The sequence below is a fragment of the Streptopelia decaocto genome (assembly GCF_964273445.1).
Source record: "Streptopelia decaocto genome assembly, chromosome: 3".
Classification (NCBI taxonomy): domain Eukaryota; kingdom Metazoa; phylum Chordata; class Aves; order Columbiformes; family Columbidae; genus Streptopelia; species Streptopelia decaocto.
Genome location: NC_138656.1, coordinates 61,428,190 through 61,454,858, shown reverse-complemented (window position 1 = coordinate 61,454,858; position 26,669 = coordinate 61,428,190). Strand labels below are relative to the sequence as shown.

General features: G+C 36.0%; 1 protein-coding gene across 4 annotated transcripts in view; it reads right to left on the bottom strand.

The window, feature by feature from the left end:
- AHI1 (Abelson helper integration site 1) overlaps positions 1 to 26,669 on the bottom strand; it is a 91,948-nt gene that overhangs the window by 14,422 nt on the left and 50,857 nt on the right. For 3 of the 4 annotated variants that reach the window (XM_082049750.1, XM_082049749.1, XM_082049748.1), the window contains exons 21-24: positions 9,660 to 9,718; positions 5,224 to 5,289; positions 2,945 to 3,107; positions 1,340 to 1,440 (exon numbers count right to left, since the gene is read on the bottom strand). In XM_082049750.1, the coding sequence (XP_081905876.1) occupies positions 1,340 to 1,440; positions 2,945 to 3,107; positions 5,224 to 5,289; positions 9,660 to 9,718 (389 nt within the window). The remainder of the gene's footprint in view (positions 1 to 1,339; positions 1,441 to 2,944; positions 3,108 to 5,223; positions 5,290 to 9,659; positions 9,719 to 26,669) is intronic. The other variant, XM_082049751.1, reaches the window with a different exon arrangement.

Below are 26,669 nucleotides of genomic sequence, written 5' to 3'. Positions count from 1 at the left end.
AACTAAGAAAGAGCATACATTTTGAGTCTTGCAAATCAGACACAAAATATTAGATTCAAAGATTCAATTCCAGAAAAGTATATGGAAAAGTCAAGTCATTTGAAAGAAATCTGAACAAAAGTCATTTTTAAAGTAGTTATGTTACTACCATTTGACTAAACGAATAGCTGTGGAAAGCACACTTAAGAAGGATACAGACATTTTGGAATAAAAAAAGATCTTAAATTCTAAGAGCTATTGAACTCATTTCTATTACTTTTTTGCTTAAAAAGTATCCCATGTTTTAAGACAATCATCAGTTGTGCTTCACAGAAGGGGAACATAAGCTACACAAAGTTTCTAATCTCTGTTTGTCTGGAGAAGTGAGAGTCATTTGTCCTGCTTTGCACATAGCAGGATCTCTAAAAATCGAGGCAGGGAGTGGGGGGGGGGGAAATCAAACCCCTGTTTTTTTCCTTTGACTAAAAACTGGCTGCTGTTTCTTTGGTCTTCTGTACATACTGTATTCTGACTGCTAACTAAAATCACAGGAGTGCTTCTGCATATGATATACTATGTGATATGTAAACAACAGCACAATGCCATATGCATTTGCAACCCACTATAAGCGTACTGTGAGAGTGGAGAGATATTATAGTCAAGACAAAGGCCTTTCTATCCTTTGCTCCTCCAAACTATGAAGTCTCTGTAGTCCATCCTCCTGAGCAATTTAAAGGATGGCAACAGTCATTCACATCAGAGAACCATCAGCAGCTTTTAAAACAGAAACATCCATTGACAAGTAAGCGTGTTTAGATGCAGCACATCCTAGTCTGGTAATAAGGCTTTATGATCACAAGGTATACCTTTAGTTAGGGTACTATTACAAAGGATCAAAAAACTCTCGAGAGAAAAGCATTACAGTTTTTTCCTAAGCAGGCAGATAGGGAACTTTCATGGCAAAAATTGTGAAGAATCTGTGGGCAGTGCGTATTCCAAGAATGACAGTCAACTGATGGAAAGAATGTCAGGTTTTGGCAAATCCATGTAGTTTTTTCAACCACTATTTACATCAGGTGTCTGTGAGAGATACTTCTGTCAACCTTGGAGTCAAAGTGAGATTTGCCGCTCATTGCAATGATGCAAGATTAGGCAGAATATTTAATTGGCACATGTTAGAACAGCTGGTTCCACATGAGACAAATGTTAGACATCTGCTGAAAATCTACCTGCTTGCCTACAATGAGGTCTACAAATAAAATTTTTTTCTAAAAAGAATTGAAAATTAATACAGTCTACCTGGTCCACAAAGGACATACTCCACCATGACTTATAGAATTCTTCCTTCTCAAATTATTACCTTATGTAGTGTTGGAGAACCTTCTTCTGCTTCTCTTGGTCCTTCAGGTAGGAGAGGAGCAGAATCTGGTACTAATCCTGAAGGTTGTTCTTCATATTCTTCTGAAAACAGGATCAATCATTCACCATTTTGAGAGCCATGAAAGAATTATGAAAGTATCTATTTTATGTGAACAACTATGACATTACTGTCTAGCCAACAACAGGATGTGAACTGAAAGAGGTGAAAAATTTTAGAAGCCAAACTTTGTGTGAGAATTCATCAAAATTTGCCCATTTACTTTTATTTGTATCAGTAAGCTTACACTTAAATGTAATTTATATAGGTAATTATATAAAAGAAAAACAATCAAACATTTACATAACTAAGAACAAAGTCCATACTAACACCAATACAGCTGATACTTAACATATGTATCATATGCGTTTCTTTTGATTCATTAATAAGAGGGTCATTAACTCAAATAACAAATTATATACCAGCATGTTGGTTTTTTTGGTTTTGCTTTTTTTTTTTTTTTCCTTCACAGTTGTACAACATGTCCCCCATTTATTCATTTATTTATTTATTTATTTATTTATTTTAAGAACAACAGGCCATCACTGAAAGCTCTTCCTGCAGACTGCTCTCTGGCTTATTTTGCAAGGAAGAAATGAAGGGGAAAATGCACAGGATGTGCAAGGGGAGTACAAACAGGCTGTGCAGTAGTTAAGCTGACTTTAATGACCATCATCAGGTTAGGACAGTGTTATATCCAAGTATTTTTAGGAAATAGGCATAAACACCAGGCTTCACTTGAAAGACAGAGGGAGGAACTAGAAAATGGGGGAAAACATCTTGAGAAACACTGGGTTAAAAGATTTCTAAACAGTGGTATAACTGATAGAATGATAGTTCAGGAAGGCAAATGAATTTCTTGTAGCATGCGCCCACACACTATATCCATAAGCTGAATACTAACAACTGTCAGGACACTGAGCATCTTTAGACCAGTTGAGTCAGGAGACTTTGTTCAGATTATTTGTTCAGATTAATTTGTTCAGATTAATTTAGGTTTGTCTGTATTAGTTTAAGCAAAACTGCTTTAACGACAAGGACCTGGTAGCAAGTTCAATGCCCAGATATGAGATTTAACCATTACTGTTCTTTTAAAACTTCATACTGAAATCCACTTATTTGGGAACTATCATTGTCCATTAAAGTACAGGGAAATTCAAGCATTTTTACAAAAGTAACTGGTTAGATCTCACAGAGATCTATCTGTGAAATGCTTTAATGTGTCCTAAAACACTGTCAAGGTACGGCATGAATGAGGTGGCTATATGCAAGAAGAGATGAGGAATCAATCCAGTTTACTGGTATTTAAGCCAGTACTATATAAGCTGGAATGTTTAACTAAATGCCAACACCTTCCTAACTCAGATATGTCAGCTTGCTACGTGGTTAGCTAACTTCATAATTTCTGCATCACAATAACTCATCATTATGCCATCTGTGTGCTACACAAATTCATATCTTCAGAGCAATAAGCAGAACAGCATGGTAAAATCTTTGTCCATCAGTTAAACCCACACCGGTATACCAGGAAGACAGCAGTAAACTTACTTTCACCAGCCACATAATTAGCTGGAAAATAACCTTGCTGTCCATTTGCTAGGCTGCCAAACCACCAGTTATCATTATCTTTGTATAACACTTGGATAATGTCACTGCGATGGATGGTTAGCTCATCTGATCGATGCGCTGTGTAGTCATAAAGAGCCACTACCTAAAAGAGAGATAAGAGCACCACAGCTTTATCACAACCATGCCACAGAGAAAAAAGCGCAACATTCACTTCCTCTTGCAGAAAAGCAGCTGAAACCAAAGCTGCACTTTGGTAAAAGCTGAGGCCGTCTCAAGTTTTGCTAATGGGATCAGGGGTGGTGGGAAAGCAGCAGGAGAGGCAAGATAAAGGACTGTGGGATTGTAGAAATGGTTAAGAACATTCAATTCTCTAAGATTAGCTTCAAAACAGCAGCTGTTAGTTTTATAAGCAATTTACTTGTGAAGCAAAAAGAAAAAAAAAGCCACTTCATACATTCTCTTTCTCAGAATTGTTACACCACCTTCAGATCCCATTCTGTGTGTGCTCATGAAGCATATGTGTTCGAATAAATACTTCAACAGTATGACAGTTTTACTGAAGGAAAAATTTAGTTCAAAAATGTCACTGCAAAGTTTTGCTTTGATCACTTCACTGTTTTTTGTTTTGTTTTGTTTTGTTTTTTTTAGAAATAAGGATTTGCATATACAATTTTATAAATATCGGCCAAAAATATGTTTATATTCCATTTCATATAATAAATCTTTTGCCTGTGAAATACGGTGCATCTATACTTTTCTAGAAAAAAATACTAATAGTGGTCAGCACCACATATACTACACAGAATACACTACATGAAGCCTGCTTTTTACCCTGAATATGAAAATATCAAGTATAATTTTTTACCTTTTTCACATGCCCTGTGAACAAAAATCTGTCCTGATTAATTCAGAACAGAAAAGACCGAAAAGAAAATGAGTGAACTGAAAGAATAAGGGAATTTCTCATTTCCCTCTTAAGTGAAAGGCAAAATTATGACCTATTTTACACAAAGAACACTCTTTCCCTCCATATAATCTTCACCTCAGATTCCTCTGCAATATTGAAAGTAAAGAGGTCAGAAACAGGGTATAATAGAAGTGATATGAGGTTATAGGGGACTGAAGGAGAGAGCAAAGTTACTATGAAGATAAGGATTTGGAGAAAACACTTTTTTTTATTACTCATGCATGCCTTTAAATCCCAAAACTGCTGAACTGCACAGTGCTTTTTATATTTGTATTTCTATTTTGAGTAAGATAACCTATGAGTTATGCATGTAAAAATATAGCCAAGGTAGCTTGTATTTTCATACTTCCATGTCATCAATTAAACAGATTAAATCAGTTATGAATGTGAAAAGATGGAAATGAGTCTACCATTGCAAATTCAATGTGGTATAGACAGAAAATGTATATAAATATGCATTCAGTAAACCTAAAGTATCAACCTTTATCATAACTCTCCTCTCTGCATTAGTATAGCTAGTACAGTAATTACAGGTGATGCTGACACTACAGAAGTATGAACTTCAGAATAGAATAGAACCAACTAAAACTAAAGAGCACCATAGATAAACAGTAGAGAAGAGGAAGCTTGCATGATCATGGCCAGTAAGGGGTGTTCTAGCAGTGCTCACTTCAGTTAAATGGCAATGGTTTCCTAAGGGATAGCACTATGGAAAAAAAATAAAAAGAAAGGAATGTAACTAATTGCTTGGCAACATGAAGAACAATGAAAGGCAATGTCTTTTGTACGATAGTTCTAGAGTAAATGTTTTGGGTTTGGAAAAAATTACAAAAATTTAGTTACATGGAAACAGTCAACAAACAGTACAAACCAATCAAGTAAGTTCCACTGTCTGTCACCCAGAAATTAAAAAATTGAAATACCAATGTGTCCTGCAATACAAATGCACCTCAGGACCAAAGAAGAATGTAAACCACTCACAATTATGCCAAAAGCAACGGAGTTTCTTCTGGTGAGACATTCAGACATGAGTTAAATTCTGTCTGGGTCCAAGTTCAAGAAAAAAAAAAAAAATCTCTATGTCTCAAAATTCTAAAAAACATTTTTCAAGAGTGATATAAAACCAGGTGTAACGTGGTTATGGTGGTTATGAACATGTTTGCAAGAATTTCAAAATCTAGGGTATAAAAAAAAAATCCTTAGGATCATGCTAAAATATAATGTGCTTTCAAAAGCACAGATACAGTGTAACAGGTATACAAGATACTGCAAAACATTATGTAATACTTACTGTCTCTTGCCCGACTGGAAAACTGCTTCCTCCTTTCACTCCCAGTGCAGTCAGGCAGTCATCACTCTAAAAAAATAAATTATTTTAAAACCTTAACACAAAGTACTTCGATAAACTGTAATTTTGAGTATTTTCATGTCTACTGTAAAACAGTAAGAATCATCTGTAATAAAATACTTTTTTAAAAAAGAAAAAGCAGAAGTGATGTTAAGCAACACTGGGTAACACTGGCTATGTAGGCAAAGAGATATTAAGTTTTTCAAGTATGTACACTACACTAAAGATAACATGGGGGAAGACAGAGGATTGATGACTAAGCAGTCTAAAGCTGGTTTGCATTGCAAACACTACAGTAGATGCTGAAGAAGCTGTTGCGGTGAAGTTTACCTCTAAGCCATTACACAAAAGATGCCACTTGCATATAATGGAGAATTTCATGTTGGTCTTAATGACCAATACTTTCCATTTAATTCTAATTGTTGTATCTGTTCTTCAGACTTCCAACAAAGTCAAAGGACTAGCAGGTATATAATGCAATAATTATGATGTGCCTGTACCTACAAAATTTGATTTTTCTCAAACAACAGAATGCTTTGGTTGAAAGAAGATTTAAAACAGAAAAAATATGAAAATTAGCACAGCAGCAACGAATTAGAACAAAGGAGGAGATGGAAGTCCTTTACTGGTGTTACTTAATTTTTTTCAATGGCCTGTTTTCACAGAGGGGAAACCAATTTCCCCTAGATTTTGTGTGCATCAAAGGATACGAACTACAATGCAGAATAGAAATATCGCACAGGAATTAAAATACAAGAATCAAATGCGAGCTTTGTGAGGTAAACAACATTTCCACTCATAACAAACCGTACCACATTATAAACAAAATTTAAATTTGAGAATTTCTATCCAACATACGTCACCTTTTTTGTATTTTACAGCCTCTCTTTTAACTGTGTTTTGCATAAACTTCTTTCTTTTCTTTTGCTTTTTTAGAACACATATTTAAGATGTATTGCTCCTCTTATTTTCTAGGTTTTTTTGGTTTTCTTTAATTAGGGTGATCCAAGGAGTATCATTACTGCAATCCTCAGCAGAATGAATGGCATTCTCTAGAACAGAGACTCTTACCCTTAACGTTGCTTCCCTAACTTGGCTAGGCTTATCCCGTATGAGAAAAAAAAACGGACTGTCCTGAACACAGAGGTTCCATCCTGTCCCCAGATTGTTTTGGCATTGCTAAAATAGTTAGAGACACACGTAGCAGATAGAGATGAATACAGCATGAAAGAGAACAGTTGCACTCAGTTCTTACCATCTACCACAACATTTAAGCCTACCACCTAAAAAGTTCTGAGTAATTATGTACATACACAGAGGGAGGGGAAAAAAAAAGTAACTGCCTGATTTGATAAACAAATTTTGAACAAAGACTGGTGGAGCAGCAGTTCAGGGTGCGTGGCTTGTTCAGTGGTCTATTGGTAGTCAGCACAGCCTTACAGGTTTCAGCTAATTCTCATTTTCTATTCTCAAGGTTAAGAGAACTGTGCAGGCAATGTGCTTAGCCTGTGGGATGGGAGTGCCTCCTGTTGCTCAAAAATGATTCATCAGAATTATTAGCCATATTATTTAGATATCTAGTTCAAGGACTCATGTTGCTCCATTATTGTGTCTCAATCTGTCTCTCTTTTTAATAAAGTATTTATGTGCTCTCAAACACTCAACGTAAGAAGAGCTTGAAGAGGGTGAGCGGTTTGGAAATAACAAGCTAAAATCCATGAATCATGCTAAGACTATGTTGAATGTTCTCAGATGCTGCACAATCCAAAGAGTTTCCTCTTAAAGGGGTACTCCGAGTACACCCGAGGCTGTGCACACATCAACCTCTGGCAGGACAGAGGAACCACTAGGGCTGCCCACCTACCACAAGTGCAGCTACTACAAGGCAGCAGAGCTGCCCCTGGGGTCCCATGCCATTTCTTGAGTAGTGCAAACTGCCAGGTGTGCTGCAGGTAACACCCGACAAAAACTACTGGCCTTTCCGTTTAGACACATCATTTTTTTATGTTATGTCACAAGATTAAGCCACATTTTCAGGATTCCAAAAAAGTGATAAACATCTTGAAGGGTATGAATACATCATTCTTAATACAATATTCATGTCTCCTTTTTTTAATGGTAACTACTTAATCCTTTTCTTGTGTTGGAACAGACATGGGGCTATAGTTATGTTGTAAGAAGTTGGTCTTTTAGGGAGGCAGTCCATCTGTGAGAAAGAGGAGGAAAACGCTTGCTGGGTAAGTGTGCTGTGTCACACTGACTCTGGTTGAACAAAGCTAGTAGGAGCTTTCACCATAAGGAACATTCTCAGACAAAGATAAATAGATCCAGCAGTTGATGCAGAGTTCTAGACACTGGCTATCCACAGCTAACCCACTTAGACAGCCTTGATATTTCTACCAGAAGAGCAAACAAAGAATGTTTTAAGATGCTAACACAGAAGAGAGCACTGCAGGTAAGAGTGAACTGATAAATAAGGTGCTGTATGTATGAAGTGTCACCAATTCCTGATATCAGCAGTAACTAAAAACTTTATGGCTTCTTTCTAATTGAGCAGTTTCAGTGATTAATGGAGTGTTAATGGAGTTTTTTTACTCTTATTCATGCAGATTTGTAACAGCCAAAAGGATCTGGGCATTAGATAGCGTTCTTTCCCTTAGGGGAAGCAGCAGTGTGAAAGAACAAGGGATATGTTATTACTGCCTTTTCCATAAAAATTTCAGCATTTCATTTCTACTACTGAACAAATATATTTCAAATACCACAATATCAAAAATTAAAGAAAAAAAAATGGAAAAATGTAGTCTACAGCTGTTTTTATATGCTTCTTCCTTATATGTAAACACATTTTTCATTGTAACAGAATAAACATGCAGATTAAGTGTCACTTTCAATTAGTCATTAACTCTTAATAACTACACATGGAAAATAAGATTTCCTAAGATTGATTTTAGGTAGACACTACACACGCTGAGGTGAACCCCAACAAGTGTGCATCCAGGGCCAAAGCCACCCTCCCTTCTTTTCCCATTAGAATGACAGACTGACGCGAAGAAGGATAAACATCTATTTCTGGGATGCTGCCCAGTGCCACTACTTCTCTCCACACCACCTCCCTATACCTGCTTTCTGCCAGAGGGAAGAAAAATTGTGGGCGTTTCTTGTGCAAATCCTCCAGTAAAACACAGGGAATAAGTGTTAAAACTTCTCTTGTCTGCTCAGTGAATCTGTGCCTTAATTTGCAACTGAGATCACCACGGTTTTTTGTTTAAAGGAGGCAAAATAAGAAATGAACTTAGAGTGCTCAAAAAAACCATGACTGGCTTAAAAGTGAGATAATATTTAAAACATTTAAAAATTTCACAGAATCAATCTGAGCTTTTACAGTCGCTCCATTGTTTTAATTTTTCCTCATAAACCCGAGGGTTAGAAATTTACTTTATGCTCTTCTTCCCTAAGAACGTCATGCAATCTATTTACCCCAGTAAGTGAAGTTTTAAATGAAACACTAAATAAACTGAGATGTAATATAAACTAATTGAATATTGTTAGCAATGTCGTATTTCTGTTCTTGTTCTCTGGTCCAATTAATTGTCACCACGCTCGTAGCTCAGGACACATAACTGTACAAATTTAGTCTATGGGAAACAGAGGATAAACAGCTAAATTAAAATGATTCTAAAAGTATTAATTGCTAAGAATGATGTACTCTTCTTTCATCTTAATTAAACTGTCTGTAGACACTGTAAAGTTACTTCCTCAGGCTTCAGATGACTACAATCCTTATTTGATTACAGTTCTTCAATATTTAATGAGCATGGGAATCTATAATCTGCCTAGAGGAAAAAACCAAAACTGTGCCAGGCTGCACTTTATTTAAACCTGCAATGTACAAACAGAAAACACAAATGCAAACACAGCTGCTGCAGCAAAGCCTACACGGATAAAAAAGAAGCAAAAAAAGGGAAAAAAGATCAATTCAGAACCATGTGAAATACACCCGCTCCTGAAATTATTCAAAACCTCTTCAACTATTTTGTCATTTGTAGATACGCTACTTTCTTGATATAAATTACTCAGTTTACCTGTACTTACAACATATATATTACTGCATTTATAAACAGAAAAAAACCCCAAAACCTTCAGATAGCTGATATTCGGTGTTTTTCAAAACAATTGATCCTGTAAATATTTATAGAGCTTGCTGTGATGGAGAACATTAAAATCCTGATTGAACAATTTATACTTCATTTGAAGATACCTCTTTTGTGAATAAAGACAGGATTAAAAGAAACTGTCTCTACAATGAGAACTTGTGAATAATGACATTTTATATTTAAACATCAATTTAAAAAAAATGCAAAGAAAGAAATCCTTACCGTCTCTAGTCTACCCAATAGTGTTCGGCTAAGAGGATTTCCTACTGGGCTGAAACACCCTGTGAAAAGAAAAGGCTGTGAATTTTCTGCTTGTTATCCTTTTCCATCGAATAAACCATTTTATTTTAAAATCATTATGTTAGCAGGATATGTTTGACAAAATTCTAATGAAAAGCAGCAGCATCTTTCAGTCACAACTATGCATCCTTCAGTCAGGAACAGTTGGAGGGTTTATTTAACTAACAGGCCTGACACAAGGTTAACTAATCCAATATTTCCATTCAAATGATTTGGAGAAATAGCTCGAGCTATGTCCACATGCCACCTCGTGCTCAAAGCTTACACTATTATCTAGGCTGTATTGCTTTTCTCTTCATTGAATTTCTGAGTAATGCATACAAAGTTTTCCAACAGACATGATCACAAAAACTCTCAAAGGAATTACTTCCTTATTTTATCTGAAAGAATAACTATGCCTATTCAGTAGTTCCCTTTGATCATCTGAGTTCCTATCACAACACATCTTGCTGTTTATTTTATTCACTCTCTACATAGTGCATTTGAACAAGTACTTGTAAATTCTTTTCTTTTCAAGCTATTATGTTAACTACTAAGCTTGGGAAAATCCTTTCATCATCTATGGATTTATCTTTTTGTTACTGGTCTCCTCAGCTGTACACTTAAGAAAACATCTTAAACAAGAAAAGATTCAAAAATCTGAAAACTGTTGAACACAACAGTGAAAAATGCTCCTGCTTCGTTGAAGAACAGCTTCTTAAGTCTAGAGATGCCAGACAACACCAAGTTAAGCTCACTGGATTTTCCCTGTGAGACACTAGATTTGAAATAAGTTTTGTTTTCAAAAGGGAATAAGTTCTGAAAACTCATTTTCATTTGCCACTCCAAAAGCCTACTCTTGAGGAGTCCAGTATCTGAATAAAGAAGACTATTCAGATTCAGATCCCCATGTATTGGCACAGCTCCACAAGGAAGCTTGCACAATTCCACCTACAGTATACCTTCTAAAGCTTAGTGGTTTAGACTTTCACAGAAGATTTACTCATAAATGTTTAATCACTAAGATATTTAGATATTCATAAATATAAGTAAAAGAGCAAGCTCAAACAATCACACTTAAACCATGTTCCTGTAGATGTGCATGCGAAGAATTTTATGTTTGTGAGAAATCTTAAAGAAGTGCAATAACTGATTTCTCAGTTTTGTGTATGAATTAAAACTTTTGTGATCTTGATAATTGCAAAAAAGCTTGTAAAATTCTGAAATACTTCATTTTGAAAGGCTCACTTTGATTTTTATTACTTTTTCCATCCATTTCAGAAGAGGAAAGAGATGAGACTAGAAACCATTTCCTGAATTCAACCCATACTCAAAGATGGTAGACCTGTAGTTTACCTTTTATTAAAATAAGCTATTTGCTAAAACATTTGTTCAGCACTAACACTAAAAGTCAGTGTGAATATTTTTCCTATTAATGTTATCTAATTACTCATACCATCATAAAATGAGCTGCTACATGTATGATACTACATATGGATACATTAATGCATACAAGTGTCATATCAACTCTGAATAAAAAAAATCCAAACTCAACACCAATAAAATGATTTAAAAAAATTTTCTTTAGACAGCTAAGTACACTACTATAGCATTTTCAATTTGAGCATTGCAGTGTTGTGCCAGTTCACACAAACCCATTCTAAGATAAAAGCTGTACAAATTACATGGTTAAAACAATCGCTTGTTTGGGAAAATCTTCAAACTTTAATTAAAAAAAAAAAAAAAAAAATCCACCTGTACTTTTATCGGTACTATCATTGACTTCCTTGTTCCCCTAAGGAAAAGATTACCTCCGAGTACTTTTGGACTGTGTGTTTATGCACACAGTTTACGCCCCAGTGCAGTCTCTATATTCAGCTGCTTGTCAGATGAAAACTTTATGGTTAGACTGATATCCCCAAAGAAGCCTTAATAAAGGACAGTGCAGACCTGTTCTGCTACAAGTACAGCAAAAAGGCAGATGTGTCACTCAAAGATACAGGGAGTGCTGTACTGAATTCCAGCAGCTGACACTGGTTTGTGACTTCGTGATTTCTGTGATTAGAGCCTTCTTCCAAAACAACCAGGACATTCTTATGACTTTGCTTGAGGTGTAAACACTAAAAAGACCACAGCACACTCGGGTCCAAATATTCTACTTGCCACAGAATCCAAGCTATTTGTTCATGTTGATCATGCCTATGGGTTAGACCAAACTATAATAGTAGTGTTATCCATTAGTTGCTTTCTGTTATCAAGCACGCTAAAAAGAAAATTAAAAAAGAAACTGTTCAAATCTTCCTCATTCACAAAACAAGGTCCATTCAGCATGAAAGGGTATATCCATCCCTTCTTTCTCAAATGATGCAGCAGTTTTTTAAAGCAATTTTATACAGCTACTGGCTTGACATGGTTTCATGCTTGATGAAGCATATAAATGATACCAAGTAGGTGTGACGAACAGCCTCAGCAGTGCTTGCTTTGGTTATCTCTGATCCAGGTCATACAAACTTTCCAGCTGTTATAGTGAGGTATTGAAACCAAGGTCAGGATTGCAGAAGGACATTTCCACTTCATCCAAAAAATGAAGCTTACAGGACAGCATAACCTGTTGGGACTCTCAATTAGCCTCAGCTTATATAAAGGTCATTAAATCCCTTGTAAGGTCAAACCTGAAAAAAACCTGCAATGCCTAGGTTAATCTAGACTGTCTGATCTCAAGGATGGTTCAGAATCAGTAAAGGAGAAGCATTTTTTACTGATTCAGAGGGTCTACTTGAAGTCTTCAACGATCTTCTTCCATAAGAGCATTTGCTGTCTTCATCTTTAAAACTCTGTATGTCATGAGAAGCTTATCTTCCCTATGAAAGCATGAACATTTGAACTACTGTATCCCTGTTACTCTGCATTGGTTCTTCGGTAGTCTCCTCTATATGGAATTTCACATTAAAAGAATAAGTTGTTTCTAGAAGAACCTACTGTGAATGTCTAAATGTGATGTCTCAAACTGAGAGATTTTATTGCTTCTTTTCAAATTATCAGAATTTTCACATGGACACAATTTAACAGCAGGACAACTCTTCTTTTTGGCCCACATTATCCTCTTCCTATAATTGTTTTGTGAGTCCAAGTATGTGTTGATTTAGGTAAATGCCTGCCAAAGAAGCGGTATCTTCTGAAAACCAGTGTAGTTGTCTGCCTTGAGAGGGAGCCTGAAACCGTATTAGTTTCCTGAACCATTTGAACAATGAACTCAAAGTCTATCCTTCACTCCCCTGAGTCACTTCTGGCAATATATTCTCTGCCAGCAAAATTGCAACTAAAGAGAAAACAAGACAGAAACGAAGTGGTTGTCCTCCTGTCCAAAACACATGTCTGTACTACCAAGTCCCAGTTTTATTGCATGCTTTCCCTGAAAAACTACCCTCTGTTAGACACACTAATGTGAATTGATCAAATCCTAAATAGTTGGGCTGAAATACACAGGAAGCAGATTATTTCACTTCCAAACAGATTAGACTTATACAGAAATTTGTATGAGAATGGCAACAATGCCCCAATAGCACTTGTAATAATCAGGAACATTTCCTATTAAATAACAGCATCTTTAGCTATTATATTTGTTTTAAATTAATAGCAAAAGAGCCAGAACGGGGAAAGTCATTCTAGGAAGTCACATAATTCCACTATTATCCTACTGGAGTGCCTACAATCACCTAATATTAAATGTTTCTGTGACAATTCTATTAATAGAGACTGAGTGAACACTTATTACAGAATCTATGTTTTAATTAACTTCTCAAAAAGAAGGATTTTCTCCCTCTGTGGAATGCTTTTGATAAATTCATTCTGTTAATTAATAAAGTTCTTTGTTTCTCTAAGATGTTTGATTCTCTAAGAATTCCAGTCTCATGGACTTTACAGTTAATGAAATAATCCAAAAGTTTATCCTGGGAAATCCTCAGAAAATCACAGAACACCAACAAAAAAACAAATAAGAAAATTGGAAAAAAGTTAATATTTAGACATTTCTGTGATGGGCCCCTCTAAAGCATACAGAGAAAAACAAAACAAAACAAAAAAACAAATGAAAACATACAAAAAACCAAAACCAAACCAAAAGCAAACCAATCAACAACAAAAACCCCCCCAAAACCAAACAAACAAACCAAACACAAAAGAACAACTAACCTATTTCAGTCCACATTATTCTATTTTAAATTGAGTTTTACTTTGAGTTTATACTAATTATTAATGTCTAAAAAAACCCCACAAACAAATCTGGAAAGACATGAAAATAAACTATGCCTCTAGGAAATGGTATTTATTGCAGACCTTCTTATAATTTGTATTGTGGCCTCTTGTAACATGGCATAGTTAAAACACACCCAAATAAACAACACACACTGAGAAAAAAAAGTCAATGCTGATATGAGAAGAATATGTGTATATCAGGCTCAGTCCTTTTCCTACTCGTTTTCTGTGGCTTTAAAACTGTTTCCAGCAAACAGAGTTATGTTTTTAGCACAGTCACCTATTCAAAAGTATGACCTTTGTGCCCAAAAGATGTTTTAGCATGCAGTATAATAAATACTTTAGGCTTCAAAGGAAGATTTTGAGTTTTTTTTTTTTTTTAACAAAAAGCTTTCAGAGCAGTATTGCTGAATTCTTTCTGTAATTTTATTTTTCAAGCTAGGAATTGTGTAAGAGAAAGAAGATAATTTTGTAATGATCTAAATATATATTAATCTTCCCTCAAAGGCTTTATCCTCTCAACAATTGTTCTCTAATAGATCAAACAGAATTCATTAAATAAGGAGATTGTTTATATATTGGATAAGAACCTGCTTTCCTTTATTTAAACACAGGATCACAAATACTTTCAAAACCCACCACAAACTTTTTCAGATACAGTTCATAAAATTAAAGGAATGGATGCACCCACTAACACATATCTGCCTTTTTGTTTTACCAGCAAAACAGATGTTTTACTAATATCCAATGCTGTTGGTGAAAACACACTTCAAATTCTCCTCTACATAACTTAGTCTAGCACCTATGATTTTGAATGTATTCTAAACTGAACAAGAGAATTGATGGGACCTAAGTGAGTCAAAAGCTGTCTCACGTTTAATTTGTACCATAGTTTCTAAAACTACTTTGGAACATATTTGGCTGAAGGTAGGGCAAGAAAACAACATTCAAAAGAAGTTCAAAGCAAGACATGGAACAGAGCATTTTTAGTATTCTTTCTAAAATACCATTCTCTTTGTAACTAATACAATGCCAAAGGAAATGGTTAATTCTCTTGAGACCCCGCATCTTGGAAGCCAGTTAAAATGTATATTCTCAAAATGGATGGTTCTCACATGCCATGTTTAAGTTTATATACAAAAGTGCCATGATGGCATCACTACGCAATGCAAAGGACTTCTAAAAACACCCAGAAGATTGTTGTAGTGTATTCTGCACTGATAAAAGCCTACTCAACATCAGGTGAGCCCATGCTGTTACTAACCCACTCTTTGTCTTTTCCTCACTTTTTTTTTTTTTTCTTTTATCAGAGCATCTGGGAAAGACTGAACTGTCTCCTCAATGTCTTTTTCGTTTTCTAAGTGGGGTTCCAATCTGTCAACCTAACCTATCCACGTAAAACCAAACCACAAAATTTCTAGGACAAATAAAATCCCTCTCTGTTTACTGTCCTACTTTTTCTAAGTTATATAGAGAAACTTTTGTTAATTTATTTTACCAGTTGGACATGAGAGCTGTTTTCATGCTATATACACTGAAAAAAATGAGAGGGAGAGAAGCCTTAGCTCTACTGCTGCCCGATGTCACTCCTCCAGTTAGTGGAAAGATCGATCTAGATAGCAGTTACAAAAACACTCAAAACACTCTCATCCCCACCTCCTTTCCCCTTTTCTTCTCAATTAAGCCAAACCAGAGCTAGGTTGATAGGTGGAAAAGCATAACTACTTTTTTTTCCCTTCCACATCCCCATTAATACAATGAAATCTTGCAAATAAACAGGATCAAAAAAACTTGGGGACTTATGTCAACACATCAGGCTGTGGTTGCTGTTCAAAATACTATACTACAAAGAAAAATCTGCACAGAAGGACAAGTTTTTAATAAAAACGTATGCAATTTCTACCTTTTAAACCAATTGTTTACTAAATGCTGATACTAAAACCAGTTACCTAGAAAAGTAACTCTAAGGAGTTACACAATTCCATACCACACAGTTCCACACATATTGCTGCAGCTTCTTTCACACTGGCATGTGGTTTTCCAGCACCCCAACTCCAGGTGTTAGAAGAACAACTGGTCTACGTGTGCTTAATCCCATGAACTTCCTTATCCAAGGACTGGTGCAGTTACCTCTAGGTACTGCATCTGGTTCTCCCTGATTCCCCAGCCCAAACGATCACGTACACCCTTTACAGCAAAGCTAAGCAAACACTGGAGCAAGGCTTGAGTTCACACCTGTAGATCCACAAGGAGATACTTTCACTGTAACATCAACTAATTCCAATTCTCACATGAGAGACCTCAGAATGAGATGGCACTAACACAAAAAACCCACTATGCTTCTGGCAGTGCCGTATCCCATAACCCAGTTATATCAACCATCAGCCAACAGAATGCACAGAGATATTTATTCAGGGTAAGGTATCAATTTGATTCTTGGTTCAAAGCGTACAAGGGCACAAATGTATTTGCTCTGAATCTTAGAAGAGTCCTCCAGGAGGACCTATGGAAATAGCCTGCCACTGGTTTGAGGAGAACATTGTTTCATACCAGTGCATTTATCCTGTACTTAGGCACAATGAACAGGCAGAATTTGGCCCCTGTTTACAAAAGGTATAGTGCAGTAAAAACTATTGCATCACAAAAACAATTAAAAAAATCCAACTTTTTAATTAGAGATTAAAATCAAATACATTTAGCAGCATACACACCCACCTAATTATTTCTGAGTAATCTTATCAAATCATCATCTTACATTTTTCTTGCAAATGTTAAGTTTCTACAGAAGCGTATATAAACAATGCAAGTAGTAGCACGTGTCCCGAGCATTCTTTTGAAGTAAAGAACATTTATTGAATTCATGCTAATCGGGAACGTGCTAATTTATGACAACCTTTAACGTTACATCATAATGGCATTAGATACAACTGAAAATGAGACAGGGTTATAGTATCCAGTTGATTCTTTCTACAATTCAGAGAACACAAAGTCACTCTACAGCAAACATCACTAAGCTTGCACAGATATCATCAGAATTCTGAAATCAGATTGGCAATATTATTTACAAGTTTGACATAGCAGATGAAAACAGATGTAAGGAAAATACAGACTATGACGCATACTTTGTATTAATAAGTTATTCTTCTTCTAGTGCAGCAGATATCCTGAGAAAGTCATTATTAGTTTTGCTAAGCTCACAAGGACTACTTAAAAGCGAACAAATGAAACTGAATTTGAAAATGAACTTATTTTGTATTATGTTCAACAAACTTTGTGGTGTTGGCCTTATCGAAAAATTGAAAGAGCTGTGGATGCCCAACACTGATGCAACAACCTTTGCTTTTGGGTTTGGTAATATTTTTGCTTCTGCATTAACTTATCCTCTCTGAATTAGATGAAATGGAGCTCTTAAGCAGGATTCATGCTTATCTACTTCCTAAAAATACGTAAAACAGTTAAATTCTATTTATTAATACAGTTAATTTCTGTGTAATACAATAAAATAATTTAACTCTGTAACTCAAAATAAAGTATCTACTAACCTCAGGAGGTCTAGTCACATCTTAAAAAACATATTTGACTAGGGATAAAAGACAAAGAATGAGACTTATGCAAGGAAGGAAAACAAAGTAATTTTCTTTGCATAGTTCCTCCCACATTAAGCGATGGCTAGTTACCCACAGTGACTTAAACCAAATTAGCCTGTTGCTTTATAAATGGAAAGCTGTAAATAAGAAAATATGCTTACAATACCACACTTTTCAAAATCAGCCATTAACATTTTTGCAATGCAAAGTGTTTTCAGCTAAGAAAAAAATAGCTAGTTACTGCATGAACTATAGAGTTTCTATATTACTCAGCAACTTCACAATTTCAAATCAAATCTTGACCAAAAAAAAAAATTCTTGTAACTCCTTGAAGAACATATGTAGCATTTTCTTAACATTTGCATTGAAGGAAAAATAGTATCAGTAGCATCATATTTATTATATTGAAAAAAATATGCCAGCTTCATATTTCATGTCTTTATCATGACCAGAATAGCCACTAGTTTGTACCCAGCCTACTTTTCAAATCTAATTAGCAGTTTCAGCCAGTACTGAATACTAATTTTGAGAAAATTTTACCAGAAAATTCCATGACATTGCCATACAATTAATATTTTATTAAACCTGGGATGTTTGGAATGATGGTGTTTGTCTTCCCAAGTAACCATTACACGTGATGGAGCCCGGCTTGCCTGGAGATGCTGAACACCTGCCTGCCAATGGGAAGTGGTCAACGAATTCCTTGTTTTGCTTTGCTTGTGTGTGCAGCTTTCGCTTTACCTGTGAAACTGTCTTTATCTCAAGTCACAATTTTTTTCACTTTTACTCTTCCAATTCTCTCTGGCTGCATGGTGCTTAGTTACTGGCTGGGGTTAAACCATGACAGTATCTTATTTGTACAGGAATTTAACAAACAAGAATATTTGCACAGCAAGTCTAAAGATGCAAACAAAAATATTAATGCAAATTAAATTCAGAATGAATACAGAAATACTATTTCACTAAGTATTTTCTATAGTACCATGAAATACAATTTGATTCAGTACGTAATAGAACAAGAGCTTTTCTAATATCACACAGGTATAGCCAAACTGATAAAAACTGCTATTTTTTAACATATAAGCTTAATTACATCACCCATCCTCTCCGGTTTAACTAACAGCAGCACCTAAAACCACTACTGACTATGCCCATACTACATGTTGAATAATCCAAAATCCATATGAAAGCAGCAACTGCAAAGTTTTCATACTCATCAGTACGAGAAAGGCATTATTGAGGTCTGAATATTCAAGGACAGGAAATTCTTCTCCATAGCTTATTATGAAAGTAACCCATTTTTATACAGCATGCATTGTGAAAGATACCCGCATTTAAAATGGACTGCTACACAAACATTTGTTTCTTCAGAAGGACCAAACAACTTTACGAAACACAGAAAACTGTCTAGAAACACTCCATAAATTTAGAACTCTCAAAGCGCACTCCTTACCAGCCTTGTTCACATGAAAGCACACACATTTTAAATATTCCTAGATGGTTTTTGCACATTTGCATGGTCAAAATTATTAACTCAAGAACTGGTGATACAGACAACCCTGGACACACCTTGTTCTCTTTGCACGATTCCTGGAACTTACCCTGAAAATTATTTGTTTTGGTAAGAAAACCTGGCTTGCAGGAAGATTTTTAATTCAAACCAGAAATTCAATTGCTGAAGATCCTTCACACATATGAATAGACCAAAAAAGATGGAAATGCCCTTTATGCTCTTTAGCACATGGAATAAAACTTTTCAATAAATTACTTTTATCAAGGTATGCATGATGTGGTGTATTATAGATGCTATTAGGTGGGCACTGCACTCCAGATTTTCCCAATAGCAGTAGCACAATTATCTTTCTTCTCCTGTTGGTTCTGCTTTTTATACAAAAGTATCCAAATCTGAAGCAAATATAATTGGGCTGAACATATTGTTAAGTTGAACTGCTGGACATAAAAGGTGAAAAGTTACCACTAATTAATAATATATAATTCGAAACACAAGTTCTGAATATACTTCTAAAATGAAAAACTCCAAGAGTGTGACTCTGAGTCCTTAAAGGAGGTAAATACCAACTCAGTTTTAGCTTGTACCTGGTTTATAAGAGAGAAGTTCCTGAACTAGCAATGTGCACCACACAGAAGTTATCAAGAGCTCTGTTACAACACATTCTCCTGAACCAATAGAGGAGTTCACAGACCTCACTGATACCACTGATATCTCTGAATTGAGACAGCTTAAAAAAACTTCAAGGGTAAGCCCATCCTTTTTTAATAGAGAGGTGAAGTCTCTTTAAATATGGTTATCCATAAATGAAATTTCAAGGGTGCACAGAGTAGGAAAACAGAGCCTATTTATGATCTTCACCTGAAAATAGTAGAAAATACTATAGTAGAAAATACTAATAGAAATCATTTATGCTCTACTAGTGGATAGTGACAACCAGAAGTTTGGTGAAAGAATTCTCAAATCATTTTTGGCTACTAGGCAATTTATCACACCAATAGATGCTCTTCGTACATTATTAATTAAGCCCAAATTTTTTATATGTTAGTCTTTATCATATTAGCCACCACAGTCTGCTTCCTTTGACCAGTCAGGCCCTGAATGGATTCTAGAAAGACTTTTATCAACATATGTCACTGCAACACCATTCAACTAATCTGGAAAAAAAACAACCGATGGGGCACCAGAAGCTAGAGCAGACAGCTGAAGTGGAGACAGCAACCCTCTATTCAAAACAGAAGATATTGACAGAATAGAAAAAGAGGATGTGATATCTGTAAGTATATGGGGATGTGATATGCTGGAATCAATCTTCAGATGAGATACAGAGTTTCAAATACTATTGGTTATACAGTCTGAGTAAGAATCTTCTACAGAAGGAATGCCCAACACACCAGAGCAAAGCCTGGGGTCAAGTGAGCAGGAAAGACTAAGGAGTTTTTTTGAATTTTCTTGTGTCATTCAGATCTTTTTTCTCTCACTGAGGAAGTAAAAACTGAAGAAACTGAGCCCTAATGGTGAGGGGAAAAATGAGGATGGAACCTCTGTAATCTGTTCCTTCACTGGAGTGTGCCATAAGGTCGCAAAAACCACCCAAATGCAGGTTTCCAGTAGTAGAGTTTTAAGGCAATTCTACCATCTCATTTGAAGCTGATGAGCAATGAGTTACTGTTGCCTACAACCTTCAGTGAGCAAGAAAGCAAGCTAATAGTGAGGAGGCAGGCTCCAGTGAATCTCTTATTTCATCTGGATCAAAGCAGCACAACGACACACACTGGAGGTGGGATAGGTCAGAGCCACGTGGAAGAGCTCAATTTTGCTCCATTAAGGGCTGTTTGGAGCTGCTCTTGATACAGATCCATAAAGAAAATCCCCTTGGGGATGGGTGATTGAGCCACAACTGCTGCGAGATGGGCTCAAGTCCTGGGAGGGGATCTGTGCCCTTGCAGCTGAGAAGCCCAAAGGTGTCCTGGGGTGCATGAGGAAGAATGTGACCAGCAGGTCAAGGGAGGTTATCCTCCTCCTCTGCTCTGAATACGAGGAGAAACAACTTAACTTTGAGGGTGCCAGAGCCCTGGAACAGGCTGCCCAGAGAGGTTGTGGAGTTTGCTTCTCTGGAGACATTCAAAACCCACCTGGACGCATTCCTTTGCGATCTGCTCTGGTGAACCTGCTTTAGCAGGTGGGTTGACTAGATGATCTCCAGAGGTCCTTTCCAACCCCAACCATTCTGTAATTCTGCATGTAATTGAGGCCAGCTCTGTAAATAACACCAAGTCACTAGGCTGTGTGACAATAGCAACCTGTAAGTTGAGACCTCCATTTCTCTGTATGTGCCTTCTGCTTGCTTAATCCTTTCCTAAGCCACCATCCTCTACCATTAGTCTCTACAGGACCAACACGATCAGTATTAAGCTACATTGGTACCACAGACTATGGCGGTGCATAATATGTATCAAAAATCAACTTAAGTTGAATGAATCATGTGAGGGAAGCTTGCTCTTACTGAACTTGGTTCTTCAGCAACGAGGGTAACGAGAGTTGCATATCAATCTATGAAAGTTTAGTTAATTCACACAGATAAAAATCTATCTACAAAATTAGCAAAAGCATTTTAATGTAGTTGAAAAAGTATGTATGTATACCAAAAGATGATGGATAATTTATCTTAAAAGTATGGACTTTTTTTTTTTTTTTTAATGTACCCTGGTTTTGCTCACTTGTCAAAACCAGGAATAAAGTCAAAGGACCTGGGTCTCCTCTTGGGAGAGGAAGATGCCTCCCTCCTGTGCACCATGGCTGCTCCTGGGTCTTCAGCACAGCCCTCCCAGCTCCTCTGGAAATGACAGGAACAGAAGTATTGGAGCAGTACAAGGAGGGAGCAACTTCCTCATTTTATTCACTCACGCTTATTGCTGAACAGGCACTACCCTTGTCGACCTGAACTTTCTGCTGGACAGTGAATTGATATTTGATTGCACAGCCCATGGGCAGAACTCTTTCCATCTCTGAAAACAGCTAGAATTGCATTTAAGCAGCATGTTGTCAACACTTGCTGCCTTGTGGCTCAATTGCTCTAAAATTAGAGACAAGCTCCATTTGAAAGTAAAGACAAGCTCAGACTGAAAACAGTTAACAGGACCTCTCTACTTAGGAATTAATTAGACTTGGTTGTTTTAGGATCCACATAATTGAGAAAGTAAGGGCACACTCAGGCCAAATCACTTTTGGCAGAGTCTTTCCACAGTACTACGTCACACCCTGATTTTGCAATCTATATCCACTCCTGCCAAACAGAGTAATGCTTCATTTAATCCACACCCTTGTATAATTTGGCTGAGAGTACTTCCTTTAGCCTGAAGGCACAGCAGTAATTACCCTACCATACACCAATTTCACGTAAATATAAATGGTGTTCTTTTGATAAAGTTTTTGGAATCTTCAAAGATTGCTGTTATTGTGTTCTGTATTTAGTGTAAGTTTTAGTGAAATATTTTAATTAACTTGCCTAGAAGAAACATGAAAAAGGACATATAATAAAGGAACATATGTATCTTTGATCTCAGTATAAACAATTCTAGCAAGTTTAACTAGAAAATGCAAACTCTTCTGACATTTATAACATCTTATCAATCAGATAGAGGAAGCTGGATAACCAACCTTTTAAAACAGAAGAACTAGATTGTCATTAATGTTAATGGTTTTGTCTCCATGTCTTTTCTATATTGTTGGAACATTTTTGTGGTTAGACGAATCTATTTATGCACTTTTTGTTTTCAAACTAAAAAATAATTTTTACTATGCATTTTATAAATAAACACTCAGGTCTTCTACCTTAAAAGAAGGTCCTGTATTTGTGCCTTGAGCCAAAATTTTGACATTGGCAACAGATGCTGATGGCACAGTAGGGCACAGAGCTCTAAGGAAGTTCTTTCCCCTGCAGAATCGCCTGAGCTGCCTGTGGGCTACAGTGAGAGCATGGCTGTGTCCTGATACTCTCAACGTTTATTTACTGCCAAAGTCAGCTGCAAGGTGGAACATCCCAGAGATGGCTCTAGTGATGGAGCAGAAAGAATAAATTCAGGAAAGTACATGCAAAGGTTGGCTGCTGATGACAACCAAGCCTTCATAAACTATTTGCACTGAGGAAACTGAGACACAGTTTCTTCAAAATGTAAATGTTATAGCAAAATAGCATATAAAAGAACCAGAAAGGAATGAAAAAAAAATCTTGTGATGGATGTTTCTATTGTTCTAAAAGAAAACTGTGAGAAAAATATTTAAAGTTGTATTTTTCACTTCTCCCATTCTGCTATGAGCAAATAATAATACCACTAATAATAAAAGTTTTATTTTCTTTCTTCCTCCTCTCTTATACTTTTCCCCTAAGTAAAAGTGAAAGATACAAATATCTTAAAATGAATGATCATTTTCCCCAGGGGAGTTCCCAATCAAATCAGCACACAGACATATATAAAAAGCATTTTAGACCGAATGTTCTTCTGCTTTAGTAAAAATATTTTAACCTAATTTTAGTGCAGTTAAGTCAGTTCACACTTGCTGAAGATCTGATCTGTTTTGTTTAGCTGGTACTTTACTCAGTTCCTTTTCCCTCTTCTGAAAAGGAGAAAAATCTAGTAATTGGATCTAAAACTTAATCTGTTATAATTTCTCTGTGACTATGCAGTGCTTTATAGTTAAAGTAAAGCCTTGTAATGAATGTAAATGTATTATCTTTGGTTAATAGGAAAAAAACCCACACAGTATGACATACTCAAAAACTAGGGACTAAAATAAGCCAAGTTTGTCCATTTTAAAAGTGCTATTTGTCTGTACTTTCTCATAAAAGTTTTCAAGCGTTATTGTTATCCAAACTGCAGTGCGTGGGGATGTTTAAGTAATTCAGTTTCCAAAAGAAGGAAAACTGATCCAATCAAAGAGTTGTAATAGAAGCAATTGAGTTCTACAAGTAACAACAAAATGTGAGAATTCTTCAAAGTTGCAATTAGAGACTTGTTATAATGACAAAAAGCAATTCATATGTCTACATTTAGGAATGCAAAAGAAAACTATAGGCAAAATTCTCCGTTCTTTTGGAAAACTGTCCCATTAGAATTAAATGAAAAGGCCACATTTCAAAAAAATTCCATGCCCATAAAATTGTTAGAAGAATTCTCTTGAAAGTTTTTAAAAGCATAAATTTATGAAAAATGTGACGGGAAGGATCAATTCTTCAAATACATGACATAGCAGGAAAACAGCAAATTGTATTAAAACACGAAAACATAACTGAGAAGTGAGAGGCAAGTACTGGGCACATATTTCTTTCATCTTAATGCACATTCACCCTTTTCAAACACATGACATAATCTACTACGAGCAGACTTTAGCTTGCAGGAAGCTAACCATTCTGCAAACATTTCTTCTTATGTATTCTTAGACCACTTTCTATTTTGGCATCACCTCTACAGGACATACTAATAGTGTTCTGTATTTCTATACATTTTAAGACTTGAAGACAACTAGTGGCAGACTACTAATCAAAGATATTTGCCCCACTGGACTGTCTGATCACATTGAGGCCATTAAGACCATCCTGTCGTGAACAGGAAACTTGCATTTCTCCCTCTGTAGTAGTAAGGATAAATAGGGAAAGATAAACATATTGGACCACCAGGGGGGAAAAAATACCAAAAGCCTTTTTTGCAGGCCTCAATGTCACTTCATTAATTTCTTAATCAATATCACAGAAAAAAGCCCAGTGGAGTCACTGATACTAATGATAATGAGAGACCGTCTTTGTGAGATTATTAACCATTCCTACTTCCCTTTTGTATGCATTTTCTTATATAAAAGTAATGAAAATTAGCTTTCGTCATCACCTATTCCTCCAAGCAGCTTGCATTACACTCTAACTACTTTCAACTAATGGCCTGGATACTGGACCACTTTTAGGTGTGTATTTGGTACTCTTCACCACAATATGCCCCTGCCCCAGTTTTAAGATGTGGGGCTAAAAAGAAGTATCTCAAAATGACTTAGATATTAGGGCAAATTGCTACACCATTTCCATAGCTCTGATCTGTGCAGCCCTGCAGGCTTAATTGCTTTCCCCATCACAGCAAATCTAAATGAAGCTGTTGGGTGAGCTAATGAGGCAACACACATTACAGTTGAACAGGGGATGGAATCTTCAAATACCCAGATCCCTTCAAGACAAAATCGAGAGTTCTCTTCTTACGTTTATATTCTTCACAAGAAGTCTCTGACACACACTTGAGCTATTTCTCTTTAAAAAAAATGAATAGGAAGAGATTTCACTCCCACTTTAAAATCTGATAAAATACAGTATTTACAGTAATATATTAGGATTAAAAAAAAAAAAAAAAAAAGGAAAAAGGTACGTATTCAGTGATCTGTGTGCAATTCAATTTGCATGGATTGGATCCCAGTAAACAGATTTCTACAACTGGCGCTCCTACTGGCACTCCCACTAAACAAAAATGGTCCCCTAAGGTCAGCATTATCTAACTTCAGCACAGAAGCGTGGGAAAGCCAGCGGTGCTGCTGGCTGTACCGCTTGCTTTCTCTTAGTCATCTTCTGTCTGTCAATCCATATTCTCAGTCCTCTTTGAAAATGCCACCAATCTGTATCCAAACATGGCCAGAGATATACTACAAATGTGTATTTCACATTACACTTGGACTACGTAGTACACAAACATGCAATTTTGAATTAATATAGACTTTGCCAACTTTTTAAATATCTCTTCAGGATATCTGGTTACTGTTTATTCTCAAATTTGAAAACTAACCTATTCTAATAGGAAAATGTAATTCCATTTTTCATGTGATACATTTTCAATGGTAGTTTGCATGAGTTTTTCCTCCCCTAACAGTTTCTTAGTAAGAGATGAAAAGGCCACATTGAACTCCTTCTACACACATTCTTTCTTGAGTGGCACAAAATTATGTCAGAAGCAAGACAAATACCCCCCCAGACAAACAGATAAAAACATTAAAGTCCTCCAGGACTGTGGTATTACTGAAGACAGATATTAGACAGTTGGGGAGAAAGTATGAAATACTGAAAAAAAAATCTATCAGTGATACCCATGTACATATGAGAGTGTAACTTTTGACAGTGTTTCTGCAGTATTCTCTGCAAAAATGTGAATTTTGCTGCTTGATGTACCTCCTTTTTCAGCTTCTAAAAAAAAACAAGAATCAAAATAGCATTTTAAGAGCATTTAGCAGATACATAAATATTTTTCATGTCTTTGATGTAGTAACTTATTTCACTGTTTGCTTAAGACTGAAAAAAGAATTTTAAATAGCTATCAAATATAACAGAGGACTTAAATGTAAAATCAGTTTTGTTAATATCTTCAGAGAGCAAGGAAAAAGTGCTTTGAAGCTTTCCCTTTAGACAGATAGGTGGAAAACACCTTTGACTGTCAGTTGTGTTAATGGAGAGAAAATTTCTAATTGTTCTCAACCCTGCCAAAGCGTTGTGTGCTTTGTTTTTGAGATTTTTTTTAAAGATACAAGAACCATCACGTTTCTAGCATATACGTAATTAATTTTCAAGAGCAAGTTTAA